We start from the raw sequence: 22,324 nt of genomic DNA, 5'->3' as shown, positions 1-22,324 counted from the left end.
ATTACACATATAGCATCTCATAAACTCAATTATATCATCAAACAAATACTCCATATACAAAGCATCTCAGCTCATAATACATAATGCACAGACGATAACCAGGGCTAGCGCTCACAGGCTGCTCCCTCTGTTATCCTATTGTTTCTGGCTCCCCGTGGCCAATTCGCGCCCCGTGCGCTAAGATCATGTACGGTACTCTTACAATCATACATTCGGGTGCAGTTTTTCTTACCTTTCAATTCACTGGTTTCCGATGCCACGTAGCCACAAGCACGGTCCTCTACTCCGAGCCTCTCCAAAGTCCTAATCACAACACAAATATAATATTCTTTGTCATTAACCAATCCAAGACTACCTTCCCAGAACCTAACCCACACTCTCGGAACCCCCAAAACCTTAAAACAACACCCCGGAGACATCCCCCGAACCCCCGGAGCAAAGGCCTAAAATTGCCAAAAATGACATCCTGAAATTGGCCTTGTGCCGCGGCACCACTTTCTTGTGCCGCGGCACCCATCAGTCAGGGACTCCACGCCGCGGCACACAAAACCCGTGCCGCGGCACGCCTTCGCAACCCAGAATTCTGGGTTTTTCCTTTGTGTTTTCCCGAGCTTCAAGCTCTCCAAATCACCCCAAACTCCATCCTAAGTCCCAAAACCAACTCTAAACCCTTAATAAACCTCACAACAACCCAAAAACATCATGCCCAAGCTCACTCACACCTTCAATCCTAGAATTCACTCTTGAATTTCACACTTAACAACTCAAACCATAAAATTAAGAACAGCTTGAACTCAAACACAAACCACACTCCAAACCCCCTATACCTTAATAGAAACAAGCCTAATAAACACACAGAGACCTTACCTTGAGTGATGAGTCCAATCTCCAGCTCTAAACCTCCTTCCCCCTTGATTTTCCCAATTCTGAAATCACATAAAACCAGCCACCAACTTGCCTCAATTCACATTCATTATCTAAAATTTCAGACTTAAAACTTGGATATATCATAATCAAGATCTTACCTCTGAATATTCTTGATCTAAGCTTGCTTGACAACTTCAATCATCCTTAATTCTTCTTCCAAAAGCTAAATTCAGCTTCTTCCTTTTTTTTCCTTAGTCTTGCTCTTCCTCTAGGTCTCCAATTTTCAGCATAAACCCCCTTCTCTATGTGTTATACGTATATGATCTTTTTCCCTTCAGCTCATGGTCATTTATCCTACCAAATGGCTATTCTACCCTTCCACTAATACCCCTTCCTAACTAAACCTCAAGGGCATACCAGTCCTTTCATCAGCTTTGCAATTCTACCACCTTCCCCATAAAACCTGTTACTCTCTATGGTTACTAACAGTTACACAGGTTACCAAATCACCAGTTACCATTATCTAGTTTTCTAGGACCATCTCGGCACGTGCATCACATTGGTATCACAACACCCACGCGGTACAATTCACACATCATAATTATCACATAATATAATTCACATAGTCATATAACATGCTTAAAATCATAATCATGCATCTCAATCATAATAATCACACATAATTCCCATCATGCCCTCCCGGCACACTAATCAAGGCCCTTAAGCCTTATTAGTGAATTTGGGTCGTTACACAAACGGTCATATTAATCTAGGGCTCAACTTGCCCTTATCTCCTCAGTCATTTCCACGGTGATACTTTAAGGAAGATACAATCTTCTACTTGGAACTCCACGTTCCTGCTTTTCAATTCAATAAAACTTTCCTGTTTATTCTGAAAAGCGAGCATCCAAGCTCTATTCTTTTCAATAACCTCAATGGTCCCCTGAACTACTTCAGGATCCAGATATAACCTCTCACCCATCTCATTCCAATGAATAGGTGATAAGCATTCTCTAACATACCTCATCTCATATTTGATAACTCTATCTCATTTACCATCAGTCTGAGGATAATGAACTGTATTACATTCCAAATATATACTCACCGCCTTCCTTAACCCTTCCAAGACCTGGACTTAATAATAGAGTCTTCATCTGATAAGATAGACCTTGAATTCCATGAAGGCATACTATCTCTCTCACATAGAGATCTGAATACTGATCAGCTGTATTATTCGTCCTTACTGAAAGAAATGAACTCACTTTAAATACTGGTCCCTAATGACCCAATCCAAATCACGCTGACCCACTATCATGGGCAGCCCCACCGCGAAACCCATCGCGATGTTTCCTTATTTCCATTATGGAATACCCAAAGGCTGCAATGGCCTTTCTGATTTCTGATACTCTGTCTTGTTCTGCTAACAAGTTAAGAACTTTGCCATGTATTCCATTATGCCTGTATCGCCCCACGTCACTATAGCTGCTTCCTAGAATGACAACTGGCCCTACAAACCAACACGAGTCTTTCCAGCATGTTTTGTCCTCACTCGTACGCTTCTTGGGAAAACTTCCCAGGAGGTCACCCATCTTGAGATTACTCCAGGTCAAGCACGTTTAACTTTGGAGTTCTCAAGTGATGGGTTACCGAAAAGAAGATGCATCTTGTTGGCATAGGTAGTACCCATCAATCCATTTAAGCCATCTTCAACTATGTAGTCCCATGCCTACACAGTCTTAGAATCATCGTACTTGACCTTCCCCAGGCGGTGTGGGATTGCACAGCTTTTACCTGGTCTTTCCCCTATGGATTACGGGATTCTGACTGTCACAATCACCCTCCCTTAGGGGTCCGACGTCCCTGTCGGCCACACTTCTGGCTGGGTCATGGCTCTAATACCATTTGTAACGCCCCACGTCACTATGGTTGCTTTCTAGAATGACAACTGGCCCTACAAACCAACACGAGTCTTTCCAGCGTGCTTTGTCCTCACTCGCACGCTTCCTGGGAAAACTTCCCAGAAGGTCAACCATCTTGAGATTACTCTAGGTCAAGCATGCTTAACTTTGGAGTTCTCAAGTGATGGGTTACCGAAAAGAAGATGCATCTTGTTGGCATAGGTAGTACCCATCAATCCATTTAAGCCATCTTCAACTGTGTAGTCCCATACCTACACAGTCTTAGAATCATCACACTTGACCTTTCCCAGGCGGTGTGGGATTGCACAGCTTTTACCCGGTCTTTCCCCCTACGGATCATGGGATTCTGACTGTCACAATGTCCCTCTCCACCCCAGGCCATCTATATAAAGCTTTCAAACTCTGGTACCTTTTCCATTATGCCTGGATGAAGAGAAAAAAAAAATAAGTAGTATGAGATTCATCCAGAATCTCCCACTTAATCCCAGTGTCCATCGGATCCCAAGTCTGATCCTTATACCACAATAAATCCCATACCTAACACTACAAAATCCTTAGCTAATCCAGCTAAGACATTCCTCTCAATTTTTCCCTCTATGGGTCACTTAATTGTTTTCCTTTAATCCTCTCTACAAGAGTAAACTCAAGTATACAACTAGCCACCTGGCCCACCAGAAACTCTACTCTAGTTCTGGTCAGATCCTTTAACCAACATGATGCATATGCAATCACTTTTCCCTGTCACTGAGGTGTCATAACAACCTGCAAACTGATTCTGATCTGCAAGAAGACTCAGAATTCTTTCCCAAGGCACATATAATATCTTTCCCGTCCAAGGAAACTCCTGCCCCTAAAGTGTTCCTTGACCTTGGCAAATCTCCGCAGAGAATACATCACGATACCATCGTCCAAGACGATAACAAATCCAATTCAAATAATCCTTGAATACTCTGTTCATCTAATTCATAAAACAACTTGGCATTAACCAAATTCTCAGAACATCATATTCTTCTCCCTGATCTCTAGCTGGTACAAACCAGATCAAAGATCTACCTTGGAGAATACCATCTTACTCAATTATTGAGCCTTTAGATCTTACAATTTCGCTGAAGCCATTCAAAACATTGCCCTAGACCTGATTTCATCCCTGGCACCAATCCAATCACCATTTTATCTCTTCATATAAAGGTAATCCTGACGAATCCCCTAGAAATACATCCAGAACTTCACAGACTAATCCAGTCTGTCCTGATCCCACTGGCACAACCTAAGTGGTATCCACCACACTAGCTAAGAGTTTCATGCATCCTTTTGCACTAGATCTCTAGCTCTAAATACAGATGTCGTCAGCATACAAGATCCATGCACAGTGCCAACTACCACAAGGCTTCCCACTCTCAAGCTCAAGAATTACTATCATTTTCTTGCAATTTAGCATCGCCCCACACTTAACTAACAAATTCGAATCCAGGATCATCTCGAAATCAATCATAACCAATCTTATCATATCAACTGATGAATCATTTCCACCATAACCTAACTCATCTCTTAAAACTTACCAATAGAGTATCACATTCTCTTTATAACATAACCAAGCAATCTGCATAACAACTCTATGCCTCTCTAGAAGCATCAAACAAAGAAGCAGCATAGTACCGAAACCAGTCAACATAATACAAAAATCAAAACTAGAAAGCTAACCTGCCATCACTGAGGAACTAGTCTCAATCTCAGTCTCAGTCTCAGTCTCAGTCTCAGTCTCTGGCTGCATCGGAGTGAACACTCGAGCTGGAGTCAAGTTTTCCACCCCCTTTTGCTCATCCTTCATTTGCCTTGGGCAATCTTTCTTGAAATGCCCAACCATGTCACATATCTTGAACATGAGGTATGTTTTGCATTTGTCATTTTTTTTTCTTCAAGATTTATATTTCTCAAATGTGTATTTACACATTTCAAACGTGTAGATCTTGAAAAAATACCCAAAAAAAAAAAAAAATCACCCCAAACGGACACCCGAGTGAAAAATTACGTATCTTACAAAAATCGCATCGAACACCATCGAACCACCAATGAACCTCTATCAAACCACCATCGAGCAACATCGATTTTTTCATGAAAATCTTGATTTTGAAGGCCCCATCAAGCTGGCATCGAGCACCATCGAACCACCATAGAACCACGTCGATTTTCTGCAGATTTCAAAGTTTCAGATCTGAAAAAAAAAAATCGCAAAAAAAATCCCAAAAATCATGCCCAGATATGTTCGAAATGCAGTATTTTAGTGTCCTGAGTAAGGAATAATTACTATTACATTGAGTTCTCTTAAATTTTGCCTTACCCATTGATTTTTTTTCTAAAGAGAGAAGAGGAAGGGGATGGGAAAAATTATGGGAGAGGTATTTTGGATATTGTCAAAAAAATTGGCATTTTTTTGAAATGATTAGAAGGCCTGCCATTTTTTTTTTTATTTAGGACACCTCATTAAGCATAAAAACTCACATTTCCCAGTTAAAAAAACAAAATAAATAAATTTTTACCCCAAAAATAAACTAAGAAGTTACTAAAAACGAAAGTCCAAATTCTATAATGTTCAAACAATCTAACACAATTTATACAAATAACTAAGAAATTGACATAAACAAATTAATCAAACAAAATATAACATTGATACAAAAAAAAAAATACAAAACATGTTTAAACTCAAAAAATCAATAACAACAATTGAAAACACAACCATTTCAAAATATAAATAAAAGTTGTCCTAAAAGAATCGTCACTGAAAATAAAAACCAGCATCCAACATATTATCACCCTAAAATCATTAACAAAAAGGTAAAACTTTGTATCAAAACATATAAAAATCAAATCTTTAACAAGTTAGAAATCTAACATGGTTATTTTTCTTCACACGAGACGTCACTCCATAATTGTCACCGATAGAGTATTGTATTGTGTAAGTTACCTAGAATAACTCCACAATTTTAGTAATTATAAAAGATTTTAATAAAAAATAAAGACTAAAAAGGAAACTCAAATATTAAAGTTTAAAATACGTTAACAATTGTTTAATAAAAAAATAAATAAGTTATTCTGCATTAATATGGTAAAATAAAATAAAATAATAATGTCATGAAAAATGTAAACTTCCCCCTCGATTTGTTGAAAATTAGCCAGTTATATGATTAGTTAACTAAAATTATCCTCTAATTATATTTTGTTTAATTCTACCCATTTTTTCCCCACACTTCCAAAAATGCCCTTGGCCATTACCATTTTCTCTAACCTTGTACCCCACCACAATAATCATTCTCTCAACATTGCCAATCAATCCCAGCCTCCACGACTAGCACTCTGCCACCACAACTCCACCACGAAACCACCACAACTCCACCACAACGCCACCACACGTCCATCGCAGCTTTGCCATTGCCATCAATAGATTCATTGAAACCATAACCTTCTACGACATTCTACAATCACGGTTCCGCCACCACAACTCCACCACGCCTCCACCGCGCCTCCACTACTGGTATAGTTATAGGTATAGGATTTTTTTTTACTGAGATATTGACATAAGAGCTATTTGAAGTTTGGTTCATTAATGTCTTGTGTATCTTTGTGTAGAATGTTATAAATATTTCATTAGTTTGTTTTTTCACGTGAACTATGCTTAATATATGTTTAGATTTCAGTAATATATAAATGATTATTGTAGATTCATAGCCTTTGTTAATGTATGTTTGATTGCATCTTGGTTCAAAATAAATTCTTACCGTATATACTGTGATGTATGCCATGTGTTTGTGAAAATGTGTCTGATATATATCTCTATTATACATAATTAATACAATAGTCATCATACCATCATCACCATATATATATATATATAATTCAATACAAATGAAACTCAATTATTTGCCTTTGGCCTTGAGCAAGTTCTTCATCTTAGATAGCTACTCCTTGACAACCTATCATCGTCGGATTAGTTGGTGGCAGGTATCTAGTTGGTTTTTACATTCACAGGAGGAGATACTCTTATGGTAACAGCCTCTACCATTTACTTCATTCTTTCCATTTTTTTATGCACAAGACACTGAATAGAAATCAACATGTTTTTATTACTAACAAATGTCCTCTTAGTATAAAATTTAAATGCCTAAGAAACTGAATAGAACTTGAAGAAAATACTGACTTGGAACACAAATACAGAGTAGATCAATTTATACAGAACAAAAGCATTGTTCTTGCGATTAACAAATATATAAAATATGTGAGTTAATGGGATTGTAGCTCAATGGCTTTGCCTAAAACTGTTTCTTACATGTTTTCTGTTGGTTGTTATATTCAACTCTTGAACATTGTAACACTAGTTTTAATTTGTAAGAATTTATTTTAAGTTTTAAAGAGTCATGTTTCAAATTTTAAGCCTAATAATTTAAGAGTCATGGACTCAAATTTGAAGCATATAATTTTAAAAATAAAGCTAGTGGATTAACTTGTAAACTTAAAGGTTTAAATTTTAAGACATTAAATATTTGTGGTTTAAAATTTATATCTAGACGTTTAAATTTTAAGTCCAATGGTTTAAATTTTTAGCCATTGAATGTTTGTAGTTTAAATTATGTTTTAAAATAACATTAATATCTTCATGCTAATCATCTTTTGCATTACTTTGATTCTTCTTATTGCATCACAAATATTATTGAGACCTAGTTTTGCAAAAATACTAAACATCTAAGTTCAAGGAATAAGCTCACTTGATTGTGTTATTTTTTATTGCAAGAAATAGACAAAATAATCTTGTTTGTAGTTTTTAACCGAAGATGGAATGCAAACAACAAATATGTTGATCATGAAGTAAAAATTTTGATGGTGGAAAATGATATTAAGTACTTGGAATTGGTAGAAAAGATATACAAAGAGCTCAGTTTAAATGAAAATTTGATTTCAACAAATATGCTTTTTTTTTTTTGCCAATCGCAACTTGTGGTCTAAATTTTTAACCAATAAAGAAATTTGGTTTAAATTGTAAGCCTAGTTGTTTAAATTTAAAGGCTAGTGGTTTAAATTTTAAACGTAATGGTTAAAGAGAGTATGTTTATGATTTAAGCCTAAATAATTAAAACTTAAACCTTGTGGATTAAATTTTGATGCCATTTAAGATTAGTGGTTCATATTTTAAGTCATTTAAGGCTTGCGGTTTAAATTTTAAGAGAAGTGATTTAAATTTTAAGCCTTGTAGTTTAAATTTAAAGCTTAGTAGTTAATATTTCAAACCTAGGGGTTTAAAGATACTTGATTTATAATTTAAGCTTAAATGGATAAAAATTTATAAATTGTTGTTTAAATTTGATGCCATTTAAGCCTTGTGGTTCAAATTTATAAATAGTAGTTTAAATTTTAAGTCATTTGGTTTAAATTTTTAGCCATTTGGTTTAAAATTATAAAGATTTTGTATTAGATTTACACATTACATTATACAAATTAAAAGAGAGTGTTTATGATTTAAGCCTAAAGGATTAAAACTTAAACTCTATGGATTAAATTTTGATGCCATTTAAGTTTAGCGGTTCATATTTTATGTCATTTAAGGCTTGCGGTTTAAATTTTAAGGCAAATGGTTTAAATTTTAAGCATTGTGATTTAAATTTAAAGCTTAGTAGTTAAAATTTCAAACCCAGGGGTTTAAAGATACTTGATTTATAATTTAAGCTTAAATGGATAAATATTTATAAATTGTAGTTTAAATTTGATGCTATTTAATTCTTGTGGTTCAAAATTATAAATTGTGGTTTAAATTTTAGGCCATTTGGTTTTAAATTATAAATATTTTATATTAGATTAACACAATACATTATATAGATAAAAAGAGAGTATGTTTATGATTTAAGCCTAAAGGATTAAAACTTAAACATTGTGGATTAAATTTTGATGCCATTTAAGTTTAGTAGTTCATATTTTAAGTCATTTAAGGCTTGCGATTCAAATTTTAAGGCAAGTGGTTTAAATTTTAAGCCTTGTGGTTTAAATTTAAAGCTTAATGGATTAAATTTCAAACTTTGGGGTTTAAAGATACTTGATTTATAATTTAAGCTTAAATTGATAAAAATTTATAAATTGTGGTTAAAATTTGATGTATTTTAAGCCTTGTGGTTCAAATTTATAAATTGTGGTTTAAATTTTAAGGCAAGTGATTTAAATTTAAAGCTTAGTGGTTTAAATTTAAAGCTTAGTGGTTTAAATTTAAAGCTTAGTGGTTTAAATTTAAAATATTGTAGTTTAAATGATCTTGATTTATAATTAAAGCTTAATGGATAAAAATTTATAAATTGTGGTTTAAATTTGATGTCATTTAAGCTTGTGGTTCAAAATTTGATGCCATTTGTTTTAAAATTATAAAGATTTTGGATTAGATTCCCACATTACATTATATAGATTAAAAAGAGTATGTTTATAATTTAAGCCTAAATTTTAAATAGCCATTGTTTAGATTTTAAAGAATTGTGTTTTAAATTTTAAAATATCATGGTTTAAATTGGAAAATAGTATATTAGATGAAGATTACAATAATTGGAAAATGATACTTGAATTGGTTAGTTTAAGCTTAAACAAATCACTGAAGAAAAAAGAATGATCGGACAAAGTCTAAAGATTAGCCTAAGCTAATAAATATAAGTTACACAGCAAGTTCCTAATGTTCTAAATAAACCAAAATGAGGAAGAAGAAAAAAGAAAGAGGCACATCATTCTTAATCATATGCATATATTATCGTGATGTAATTACAAAAATGCAAATATTGCTTCTTCTCCATACTCACTGAGATCCACGATTCAAACTCTTCTTCTTGTTCGTTACTCGTGCTCCTCATCTCTCATGAGTCATTTCTGATTGAACAAAAGACCTGAAAGCAGCTATTGCCTAAAACCATAAATTCCTGCGTTGCTTCCATTCAGATTTTTCACTATTGGGTGTGACAATGCTTCTTTTTTATTGAAAAAGCAACTCTAACACATGGTTAAGCAATTTTAATGTCATAGAATGAAGCTAGTAACAAGCAACATATAAGATTAGGAGGTTATGAATGAATTGAATATCTTAAACTGATGACAGAAAATGAAAATCATAAACTTGATACCAAAATAAAAATAGCTGACAAAGATTTCATCTAATAAATAAAAAAAATTGGTCTAACAACAGTTACACTTTTTAAGCTTCAAATTAATACATAATACATACTAAAAAGATCAAAAGATTTCATTGAAGAGTTTTATCAAATAGATGGAAACTATTCCTAGAGATAGAGTACTGTGTAGAAAACTCGAATGCCATAACTGTACCATGAGCACTTCTAACAACATATTTTCATCAAGCATATATATACTATAACTCAGACCCAATCTTTCTACAAACACACCTAAATTTATTACCAATTATGTTTCAAACGAGCTAAGCATCACATCAAACATAATAATCAATATATTGCAATCTCTTCAAATTCTCTTGTGATCAAAACACAAAACACCACAATAATCTGTAGAATGTGAATCACCAAATTAATTATCAAAATCAATATTTTATATACATACAAGGTGGGCAACATCAACAAACTTAACCCAGAAAAGAAAACTAAGTCATACCTATCTTAATAGTAATGGAGCCATAATACTCAGATCAACAAGACAAGAAAAAGAGAATTAAAGTAATCACAGAGGCCAGAGAACCCAAAAGAAAACAAAGCTTAAATTGAAGGAAGAAGAACAAACATCATAAACAACGAAGAATATACAATAATGACAAAAGACACACATTATTGACTAAATACAAGCAATAAAAACACCACAGAACTAAGACAAGTTAATCATCAAGCACATGCAATTTAGTTGAGGACTTTCATCAAACAAATGAAAAGCAAGATCTATTCAAAACTCTTTTATATACCTAACTACAACCAAAGCTTTATATTGTTCAAAATATAATGGATCTGGAAGTGGCTCAACGTTAGCAGCAGCAGCACCGGTGGTGGCTCGGGACGTCGGAGGGTGAAGTAATGTCGTGTGATCGGTTAACTCATGGTGAAGAAGATGACGAGTTACAGTTGTGTTCTGCCTGTGCCTGGCTGCGTCGTACATGTGTTCGGGTGCGTCATACAGCCAAAGACGATCGCGTAGCTAGCTAGGGTGGTAAACAATAAATTGTGAGTTTAGAACTCAAACCTCATCGTGGGTGTGTTTGAGGAGACAAGGAGCCATGAGTGTGCTTGATATCAGTCAAGGGTATAATGGGAAAACTAAAAAAAAACGAGTATAAAAGTAAAAGTTTAACAAGTAGATAGAAATGAGAGAGTGAAGCTTAGAAATACCATCTAATTCCCACGTTATATTTGTAAATGTGAAAATATTCCATAAATATATGGGCCAGTATAGGCCCAATAAGAAAGTTCAAAATGGGGCCAGCATAGGCCCATTAATATAAAGTTTATAAGTGGAAATTAGATCTGTATCTATTTTAAATGATCCATTTTAATTTTTACCTATTATTTTTAAATCTTATTTTAGTACCCAAATTTTCATTTAATATATCAATTATACCTCTTTAATTACATGCTTTTTTTTTTCTCCTTAAACACACTACAATTAGAATGTATTTTTAATTTAACTATAATGTGACACATATAATACACATTACAACAACACTTAGAATCATGTACTCTAATTTGGAAAATCTTACGATAATAATTGGTAAAATTCAACTTAATATATTTATTTTCAATTTTAGTTAACTATGGTTCATAATGTGAGGTAGGCAGTATAGCATAGGCCCAATAACAAAGTCGCAATGTGGCCCAATATAACATCGTTCGTTGGTACAAGTCTGCTCCTCATAATTCATCAACAAAATCCAGTGACGACTCGGCGACCAGGGCAGGGGAGAGGGGACCGAGCTCGAAGAAGAAGAAGAAGAGAAATGGGGGCAATAACGACTGCATTGATAGCGATAGCAGGAGTTGTGCTCGGATGGATCGCCATCGAGATGGCCTGCAAGCCTTGCCTCGACAAAGGTCGCGAAGCCATTGATCGCTCTCTCAATCCTGATTACGACCCCGACGACGAAAACAACAACGACGACCTTCGCGCTCCTCTTAATCCCAATTCCGATCTTGAAAGTGTTACCGGAGATCCAAACGCCGTCGTTTCTTCCTCTACTTCTGATGGAACCAAGGCCGTCTGATCCATCCCTACCCTCAAATATATTAATTGTGATTTTTATTATTTTAATTATTGGAGCTATTATTTGTTGTTGTGCCGTATCGTATCTATCTATATATGCCAGAATTTGTAATTTTTGTTTGTGGTTCTACACTTGTATTTTATTCTTTTTTTACAAAATGCAAGCTATATTGTCAAAAAAAAAAAATTATATCTAAATTACTATTTGAATTTCTACAATTTTATTTGAATGAACATATACTATTAATGTGTTTACTAAGATAATATTTATTTGCCAATATAGAAGTTACTTATTAATTGGCAAACAATGAATTTTGGTATGCTTCCAATTATTATTTCATTTTTGTCCATATGAGAATCACAATTTTTTGTAACCCCGTTGAAATTAAATTAAAACCCAAAAGAAAAAAATATACCCTCTATCTTGCTCTTTTAATAACAGTAGTAATAATAATAATCATTATCATAGTAAGAGACAACACACTCTGCAATGCACATGACTAGAACAATCCTATTTCTTTCCAAGAGAGTGAAAATCAAACTCCATGAAAGGAATATAAATTGGAAGAAAAAAAAAACTGAATATAATTTACAACAAGTAACAATCTCATCAAAAATGAAAAACTAGGACGATCACTGTACATTAATCCGACAAGGAATTGCACATTCTGCCTCCTTCTGATGACAGAAGCCCTCCTCCAGTGTCATTTACAAGAGCCAAAAAGAAAAGAAAAAAAAAGGTTTGATTATGCCAAGTAGTTGTAAATTTGTGGGTTGCTCTTGTCCCGCTCTAGGTACTCTCTGTCGATGAGGCTTTCGATCCTCTTCTTCAAATCAGCCGGTTTAATTGGAAACTTGAGCTGTTCATATCACAACACAAAAGTTTATTTTATTTTATTTTTGGTAAAAAAGATTGGATCCACTAGCTTGTGCCTCTCAATTTCATTACATGCGCATTGTGTTCGATCACATTGACAAGGGAGTTATTTTCGAAATGGTGTCACCTCTAAATGTGAAGGCACAACAACACAAACATATTGTTAAAGAAGAAAATTAAAAAGGACTGCGGTTTTTACCTGTTGGAAGAGTTCAGTAATCAGAAGTGTGTGACTTAGCACTTTCCTAGTTTTCATTATCCGAACAATAGCAGCGTCAACCTACGGGATTTGAAAAAATGTAGTTAGGTTAGGCCACAGATTCTTTAAGACCGTATTCTCTTTTGGGTAGAACAATAACGTAACCATAGATTGGAACGGGGAAAAGGCCATGAAACGAAAGTAACCTGATATTGTCGGTCTTGGAATACTCTTTCGGTGGTGCTTGTGTTTTCCTCTACTGTTTCCTTCATCTGGATTGCATTTACCTGTACACATGAAAAGAATGTTAGCTTCAAGATCTGCCATATGAGCTGGAACAACACAGGGATTTGACATCCATCACAAAGATTCTCTTCTAGTGACTCAAGTAACCTTAAAAGTCCCAGAAGTACTTATGTTCAATTCACATCCACAATTCTCCAGATAGTGACCGCTTCAGACCACAACAATTAAAAAAACTGTACCTTGATACGGTAGAGAGGAGCAGTAAATACGTCATTGAACAAAAATGAATCATCATCCTCCACATCTCTCCCTTTGGGCAACTGCAAAAATTATGTTTTAAGGGAATTGAATATTAAATTGTACAATATAATACCAATTATTCTGTTTGAAAAATCTAGTCTTACAAATCCTATCAAGCAATTATATTGATGAACCTACCTTTTGAAGGACTCGAACCTTTCCACAAGCAAGGGACTGCAAAGTTCTTCTTAGTTCCTTATCCTCAATGCCTGTGGAGTCTTTAATATCTTGAAAGCTTAGCTTCTCAGCATCATTAAACAGCATCAGAACAACAGTCTGCAGCGAAATAAATTCAACATGAGCACATGAACAATCTTTATTCATCACTCATTTGGATAGGCAGAACTTGAGACCAAAAATGGATAGAGAGGAATGGGGGAATGAAAAGGAAAATATGCCAATGAAAACTTAATGATTTTGGCCTATAAACCAACCTGAAAAAGAGAAACTGCAAGCTCCTTTTTGCCTTTAGGAAACTCAGCTTTCAATACACAGTGACCCAGTGAATTTTGCCACATCAAACGTCGTCCACTGTACTTGCTCAAGTAAAACTCCTTGAAAATGTCCTATTGACCAAGAAAAAGAACAAAATCAAGAAAACACGTAAGATTACAAATAAGAAAACACACAAACATTCCTCATTATGAAGAGCATTCGTACTGCTGAACCTACCTGATACACATTCAGTTCATGAGGCAGTCTAACATCCATGGGAGGGTATGTTGGCCAGTACCTGAAATAAGAAATCATAACAGCAGTTAATCTTCTTAGGATATAGAAACAATAAGATTAAATGAAATTCGACAAAGAAAGCTCTTCAAACTACCCTGTGGTTAGGACATGAACACTCATCTCAATCCCTGATGGAAGTTTCGTCCTTGCTTGGGATGATTGTTTGAAGGACTCATTTATCTCTTTTGATAACTCAATATCCTGTAGAGATATAAAACAGAATAAGGTAAGAAAATGTTAGAATGAAAACTAGCACAGATTGAATTTAATCAATAACTGGTTGATGTGTCAATTAAGCTAGATGAAGAAGCTTGTATAATATCTTTGATATGAAGAACTTGGTGGTTTGGAAAAAATTGTAAGCCTATAGGAAGTTCCCCTTCAACATGTTAATTTGACCCACACAATAAATTTAACAAAAAAAAAAGCAAAATAATGTAGTTTTGAATGATTAATAGTTAAAACATAACCCCTACTATTGTGAAGAAATAGTTTAGACGAGACAGTTTCATCGGCACACCTCTTTTGGCAATTTTCAAAGTCTCGTGCACAGAAAAGTAATATTTAGATTACCACCATCAAACTACCAATTTTTGAAACAAAACCTTGATACACAATATAATCGATTAATCACAACTACTGAACCAAAAATTCACGAGGAAACAAGCAAACCTTAAACATTCCCTCAAGTTTGTTTGTAAATTGACTTCCACACTCGGTTTTCAGCTGCATCAGACATAAAATACTTTTAGTACCATATTTAGGTTGAAGAAAAATACATAACGAAGGTAGTTATAATCTTAACCTTAGAGATCATAGACTTCTCTGCATCAATAGAAGCACTCTTCCCCAAAAGCAGCCTCTTTGCAAGATCTTTCTTGTAGAAGGCTTCAAATACATCCTTGCCCTTAATTAGAAAAAGAGAAAAGTAATTTCCATTACCCATTATTGGTATCATCTCGAAGACAAACGTAAACAAATTTACAAATAATTGAAAAGCAGAAACAAGAAATGGGAGGAATAATTCTAAACTTAACAAACAGAAAATCAATTGACTATTCCATTCATAAACCAAAGTACCAACATACCTGTATAAACCTGAATAAGACCAAGACTTTGTCGAGGGTGCCTTCCAATTCTTCTTCAGAGGTACCTTTATTCCCAGCACGAAGTTTCTCATCCAAAAACTTTGCAATCAGTTCAGCAGGCCGGTTCTGGTATACAGAAGAGAAATTTGTACTCTTAAGAACTGGATGTATATATATTTTATACAAATATATATACTAAATACGTGATCGATTAGGTTAGGACAGGAGAATGAGAATAAGTCGCACACCAATAACTTAATTTTTCCAAGCTTGCTGATGGTACTAAGTCTAGCTTGCCTAAGTATGAAGATGCCAGGAAGTGGGGAGATCAAAATACATGTAAGCAAGTAGTTAAGTTTTTGATTGATAATATAGCCTCTGTTCATTAAAGGTTTTAGCCATTGTTGTTGTCTTTTTGTTATAAATTGCAGAGAGTAAGAATTAGATGATTTAAAAGACAACATTGCTAGAAATATAATGATTTCTTCAACATTGGCCTCTGTAACAATAATAATCTATCAAAATGCTTAGCTTTTCATCATCGACCATCCTCAAAACACAGAATAAAATCATTTCCACAATTTGAATATTTGATTCATAAAATGCCACAGAAACACATTTTTTTTCCTTTGCTATTAATTCAGCATCTGAAACTTTAATCAGCTCAGCTGTAAATCTGTATTTAAGCTTATATATTTCATTGTCTTCTGAGTGTAAGCGACATATCTAAAACTAAACAAACAATAGTGTGACTATCAGGAGAATGGTTTCCCATCATAAAAATAGTACCTCGGTAATTTGGATGCAGTACATGGAAACAAATAAGAAATATTATCTCTGCTTAATTTTGAGAGTAAAGATAATTCCAAACTTAAATTCATCCTGTTAAAGTATTTCCTACTTACCCTTTCAGAATCTTTCTTTATTTCCTTTTTCTATGCTACATGCCATTATAAAATCAAGGTAAACAGCCAGAGAATAACAGGAGAAAGAAAGTATGTGAGGGGAAAAAATGTAACCTGACGCAAATTAATCAGATACTCGAAAGCATCCTTTATGGTATTGCAAAACGCTTCATTCTTGTAGAAGCTTTCTTCCCATATTGTGTCAAGAGAAGCCTTAAAATCCAAAAGGCATGATACCATATCTTTATCTTTCTCTTCATCCATGACAATGCCCTGGCCTGTTTTCCGGATGTATGAGCTAAGAGCTTGCCTTAGAGATTCAAGAGCATTAACCCTAGATAAGAGATTGTACGTCCTTTTAAGGTCCTCAATACGATTTCCATCCATCAACAACATGAACCCCTGGAAGACATCCAAACAAATGCAGTAAGATAGAAAGATGATTCCATGAAGGTCAAAACTGATACATATATGTATATATATATAGGGAGCGACTACAACGCATCTTTTTTTTGCAACACTGGTGCATCATTTTCTATTTCGGCACCTGAATAGTTATAATCTAAAATTTTTTTATATGATGGTGTATATTATAGCTATCTAGAACAACCTACAAATTTTCAAAAAATTCTGAATAAATTATGGTACCGAAACAAGGGTCTAAACTGTCTGTTGCACGCGTACTTGTTTTTTTGTGTACGCGTGTAAAATTTAACAGTTTGAACTCTGTTATCGGCTTCGTAACTATTCAGAATTTCTTAAAAATTTGCAGAATATTCTAAATAACTACACTGTACACCGTCATATAAAAAATTTGAGATTATATCTATCTAGGTGCTAAAAATAGAAAAAGAATGCACTTGGTATTACAAAAAAAGAGGATGCGTTGTATTCGTTCCCCATATATATATATATATATATATATATATATATATATATAGATGATTTAATCAATTAATGTTGAAAAGAAACCTTGTCAAGAATAGCAGATATATGGCGTTCAAGTAGTTGCTTTTCAGCAGTTGCTATTAATGGCTTTCTTGTACTAGCATCCAGGTAGAGCAAGCATCTCTCATGTTCTTCATGTAACCTTGTCTGTAACATGTCAACAATAGACGTAAAATATTAAATAGAGAATTAGTTTTTCTTCCTAAGATTAGGTCCACATTACAGGAGTTATAGGTCATAGGAGCAAAGTAATTAATAAGGAAAGGAAAACAAAAACAGTCAATTGAACAAATAGGAGGGGAACAAATATGCACCTCCACATGCTTTAAGTAATCTGGAACATCCGATTGCTGCATGTATTTCATGCCTTCCGCAGCATAAAATTCAGAAGTACACTCAAGAAATGGTTTCTCAAAGCTTTCTGAGTAAATTCCTAATGCAGTAAACATCTTCAGAAGATGGTTAAGAAGTGCTCTATCCACTGCTTCACCTAATCTGCAAACCACAAAATATAAAATTGCAGATTATAAGTTGATAAATAAGCAAATCGATTTGCTAGATGGTTTCTCAAAATGATAAATCACAAGCAATATTTTGAAAATTCAAGTTTCAGAACACTAATTGTGAAACCCATACCACGATGTTATTACTAAAGCGCCTTCAACTATGCCTCAATAAGTTCACGTAAACTAACTTTACCTGACCCACAAAAAAGTACTTATACAAGAATCGGTAAAATTAACCAATAAATAAGCAATTGAAGAATGTTACAGCACCGAAGAACTAGATCCTGTTAAATAAACAAAATAATTGTAAAGCAAGGACGTAACTAGAACTACAATCTCTTGAAAATCTAACCGTGGAAATGGAAAGAGAATATATTATTGGATATCTAAGAATAAAAAATCCAACAAATTTATGAAAAAAGTAAGCCTTCATCCCTTCTTTGAATGTAGTGATACCCAATTAGATTAAATAGTCAACCTATCCACATGCATAATTTTTTCTTGTATGTTGCATAGCGTCTCTATTTAGGCATGCCCCTAGCATGGGAAACGTTAAAAAAATTGTACCAACCATCCATTTCAACAATTGCAGCACTATAGAGCAAGCAATGCATACATTTAAAAATAATCGATAATCATTTAATAATACAAGTACACAACTATAGGAACAGAAAAATTGTCAATCTATTTCTATTGGGAAAATTCGTTAAACTTAATTTCCTCAACAAAAAAATAAAATATAGGGAAAACATTATAAAATGTTATTGGAAGTACATGTTCAGCTTGCATATTTCAAAAAATTTAAAAACCCTATATAAAATAATTAACTAAAAAGGAATTTAATTTACCGTTCTTTTTCGATCATTCTTAAAAGGCCAGTAACAGTCTTGTGTTCTACTTCTGGAGATAAAGAAAGATGCTTGCGGAAAAGCTGCAAGCCCATGTCCCATAATGAACGGACATTTGGTGTTTGTTTCACATATGTTCTATCTAGATATAGAGCTATACCACGGATCATCAACATTTGGTTACAAAGATCCTGCCAGCATCTCTCAACAAGTGATAGAAAAACCACCAAATCTGGGCTTTGACCAACCAAGGATCGCAATGCAGCAGCTATATGTGTTTCACATTCTCTTTCAATCCGCCGATAAAGATTACCCCCCATCTTATGAAGGCATAGATCATTAACAGCCTGAGAACAACACAATTGGTTTGCTTTACACAAAGTCACATTTAAAATGCTTATTTATTCAAGTAAAGAAGAAATCTTGTAGTAAATACCTGATATAGCTTCTCTAGATCACAAGAATCAGGTTGCTTTAAGAATATAGCGCAAATAGCTGACTTCAGCTTTCCCCATGTTTCCTCTTCAAAATTTGTGGGTAACATTGGTTTTCCTTACATAAAGAAAGGTGCAATGTATCAGCCACCTTCAAATACATATTGTACTTTAACTCTTAAAAAAAATAATTTAATGAGAACCTTTTCAAACAAGACTATATAGACCAATTTCCATAAAACACTTGGAATTCAGATATCCATATTCTAGCCTAGAATTTAACTTTCTTTTTATTTATTTTTCCTTCTTAACAATTTTAGTTTATATCACACAAGTATGCAATCATAGAAGAAGAGCATAAAAAAGGAAACTCATATTAAAATCAAATAGAGGTTTGTACCAAAATCCCATTCACCACCTTAGCTAAGATGTAAACGTAAATTTGGAATTTGGATTCCATTGCACAAAGATATGTGAAATTTTAGAGGGTTGGAGACAAAATAAAATAGTCAATTGGATGTTAAGAGGATATAAAATATCAAAGGACTTCAGATCCAAGAATAAACGAAGAATGGAATAAAAATTTAGGTACTTCTGATGTTACAAAGCTGGACTCAAAAACATTGTACTCTAGGAAGACTAAAAATTTGCACATATGTTTAAGATCATGGGAAGAAAGAGAAATAAGACTATTAGATATAAGTTTAAAGTTTCACAACAAACAAGAAAACACAATACGTATAGAAATCATAAACTCAGGTGTTACTTTTCAGGTTGGCACTAGAACACATTTATGCAATGGTGATATCTGATGAGCAGAATGCGGAAGTTGAGTGACAAAGTTTTTTTTTTTACCAAGACCCGAAGTTGATTTTTCACTAAAAATTATAAATTTGAAGATGAGCATTTTGACAAAAAAAAAAAAGTAACCAACAAATAATTAGCGCAGAGTCTAGACATTGACAAAAAAGAAACTATAAATCAATTGGATACGACAAGTAAGATCTGCTCATCTCTTACTACTTTAGAAACCAGTTTGTATTAGCAAAAACATAGCTCCCATATCAGTAACTGACCAAAATGGTGATCACTAAATCAGAGTAACATAACCTATCAGTCAACCAAGATAAGCAACGTGCAGTCATAAGAAGACCCTGAAAGTCCCTAGGAAAAGCAATATGTGCTCTATCCAAAAGCACAAAAATTTCACAGAACCCACGAGCAACCCAAACACCAATGCTAGCTCAATAGCATCTAAGTTCCCTGAGTAAGAAAATTTATGATCATTATTAAGATTCAAGTAGGCGTAAAATAGTAATACTAGTGTCATTTCTTATCAAAAGTAGCTTTAAAAAAAAATCTCAGTTCCTACACAATTGAAATCATAAAACCTGTGTGAAAATCTAACTACCCAACCATCAATTCCCAGCTAAGAACTCATTTCCAGCTAAACCCACAGTACAAATTAAAACCCCAATACTTAACTCTCAAAACACTTAACCAAACCTTTCAATCCCCAAAACTCACACCTACCCATATAGCAGCATCAAAATCCACAAAACCCCAAAAGCACAAATCGAAAGATCTCCAACAAAACTAAAAAAATAATCGGAAAAAACAATCCAAAAATCATTATTACGAACTCAAAATCGAAAAAAAAAACAAAAATAGGGGCAGAATCGAAGAAGGGCACAAACCAACCTTTGTTGAGCTTGATAACGAGCTTCTTAGCGGGCTGCGGCGGCGTGGCCTTCTTCCTGGACAAATTGGCGGCGACGGCTCGACCAGCGGGGTCTTCGGGCTTGAGATCTTCGTCGAGGGCCATAGAAGAGGGGTCGAAAACGACGTCGTTATCTTGGGGGGAGGCGAAATCGTGAGTGGCAGTAGGAGGATGGTGGTGCAAGCCATTCTTGGATGGGTCGAGAGAACAGGAAACGGCGTGGGACTTGGTCTTCTTCATTGGGGGAGCAGAAGAGGAGGAGGAGGAGGAGGAAGAGGTCGGAGCACGGAAGGTGGTGGCCAAGCGTTTGGTGGGGTGAGACATGAAAGTGTGATCAACAACAGAGCATTGTAAGTGAATATACAAAAAATTTCGAGGATTTGAGAGAAGCCAAAACCAAAGCCAAAGCCAAAGCCGAAGCCAAACCAAAGAAAGAGAACGAGAAAAGAGAAAGAGATATCCGTGTGTGTTGTTGTAGGAGATAGTGAGAGAGAGAGCCTTCTTTTTTTTTTTTTCTTTTTTATTATTGTTATTATTTTCATATTTAATTCTAGTATTTGAACTTAAGACTTACTTTTATTTATTTATTTATTTTTATAATATTTCTTATTTTATTTGTTTTGTGAACTATTTTTTGGAAAAATAAATAAAAGAAATATTTAGGTTAGGAATGTAAAAAATAAGAAATTGTGATGGGGTAAGACCATTGAAGAGTTGTGGGATTGAATTTGTTCTATAATATTCTAGATAAAATGGAATAGATAGCCTATTACCTACCCCAATAAAAAAAAATTAACTTAATGAGAAATTATAAGACTACTTATATTAAATTATTAAGTCTAAGTGTCAACAAATGTATATTATTAGCTATTTGATGAATTCCAAAATATTATGTAATCCAATTTCATATTTTAGTTAGATTCTCAAATACTCTAAACATCAATTATTGCAAAAAAAAAAATTATAAAAATATTTATTATGTATATATTCGATATCGATTCTCGGCCTCGTTGTTCGTTTTTTTTTATTTTAAAAAATACTATTAAATAAAACAAGTGAAAGCTAAAAAAAATCAAACATCACACTAATTTATTTTCCTTTTATTTTGCATATCTAAAAATCAACAGTGAATTTTGTAACAATAATTGAATGTATACATCACTCGTCTTGTTTAAAATTCATTTTACATTCTTGTTTATCTTGCATTTATTAGGATTGTGCACTTATTTTAAAATTTGAAATCAAATTTATTTATCTAAGTTATTCATATAATTTTTTTTAATTGTTAGGTTGTGTTATTTACATATGGTGAGATAGTTTTTCTCCCAACAAGTGGTATCAGAACAAGATTTTTTTATTTTTTATTGTAAAATTCTTATTGTGCTAATCAAATGGATGACAACAGTGGCACTATGGTTAAGTTGACTACTATTCAGCATATAAGTTAAAAATTATGAATTTGCATGTAGTTATGGCTATGAAGATACCATATTGGGTGATTAAGGCA

At 34.0% G+C, this 22,324-nt stretch overlaps 2 protein-coding genes and 1 long non-coding RNA gene across 3 annotated transcripts; 1 reads left to right on the top strand and 2 right to left on the bottom strand.

Annotated features, from left to right (window-relative positions):
* Positions 1-9,403: 9,403 nt before the first annotated feature.
* LOC133801739 (uncharacterized) lies at positions 9,404-11,103 on the bottom strand. Its single transcript, XR_009876931.1, has 2 exons — positions 10,726-11,103; positions 9,404-9,721 (listed from the first exon to the last, which is right to left on the bottom strand). It is a non-coding gene; the product is annotated as an uncharacterized LOC133801739 (long non-coding RNA).
* Positions 11,104-11,656: 553 nt separating this feature from the next.
* Positions 11,657-12,134, top strand: LOC133801801 (uncharacterized). The gene has a single exon (XM_062240044.1). It carries the CDS (start codon positions 11,752-11,754, stop codon positions 12,013-12,015), a length of 264 nt encoding a protein of 87 aa, XP_062096028.1. The 5' UTR covers positions 11,657-11,751; the 3' UTR covers positions 12,016-12,134.
* A 410-nt stretch (positions 12,135-12,544) lies between these two features.
* On the bottom strand, positions 12,545-21,301 carry LOC133801800 (cullin-4). The gene is made up of 17 exons (XM_062240042.1): positions 20,799-21,301; positions 19,100-19,215; positions 18,664-19,010; positions 17,624-17,804; positions 17,334-17,456; positions 16,476-16,763; positions 15,457-15,582; positions 15,174-15,275; positions 15,041-15,094; positions 14,463-14,569; positions 14,309-14,369; positions 14,071-14,202; positions 13,775-13,912; positions 13,576-13,656; positions 13,297-13,377; positions 13,091-13,171; positions 12,545-12,874 (listed from the first exon to the last, which is right to left on the bottom strand). The coding sequence occupies exons 1-17, from the start codon at positions 21,139-21,141 to the stop codon at positions 12,761-12,763; spliced, it is 2,475 nt and encodes an 824-aa protein (XP_062096026.1). The 5' UTR covers positions 21,142-21,301; the 3' UTR covers positions 12,545-12,760.
* Between the last annotated feature and the right edge of the window lie 1,023 nt (positions 21,302-22,324).

This window comes from Humulus lupulus, chromosome 9, assembly GCF_963169125.1.
Source record: "Humulus lupulus chromosome 9, drHumLupu1.1, whole genome shotgun sequence".
In the NCBI taxonomy this organism is placed as follows: domain Eukaryota; kingdom Viridiplantae; phylum Streptophyta; class Magnoliopsida; order Rosales; family Cannabaceae; genus Humulus; species Humulus lupulus.
Note: the sequence above shows the minus strand (reverse complement) of the source record. Positions and strands in the feature narration are given on the sequence as shown.

Excerpts from the sequence above, each read along its gene's own strand:
- LOC133801800 (XM_062240042.1), bottom strand. The coding sequence starts at position 21,141 with ATGTCTCACCCCACCAAACGCTTGGCCACCACCTTCCGTGCTCCGACC. Across the intron at positions 19,011-19,099 it reads ATCTAGAGAAGCTATATCAG|GCTGTTAATGATCTATGCCT; the intron begins GTATTTACTACA and ends TGTTGTTCTCAG. Across the intron at positions 13,657-13,774 it reads AGGTTCGAGTCCTTCAAAAG|TTGCCCAAAGGGAGAGATGT; the intron begins GTAGGTTCATCA and ends TAATTTTTGCAG.
- LOC133801801 (XM_062240044.1), top strand. The coding sequence starts at position 11,752 with ATGGGGGCAATAACGACTGCATTGATAGCGATAGCAGGAGTTGTGCTC.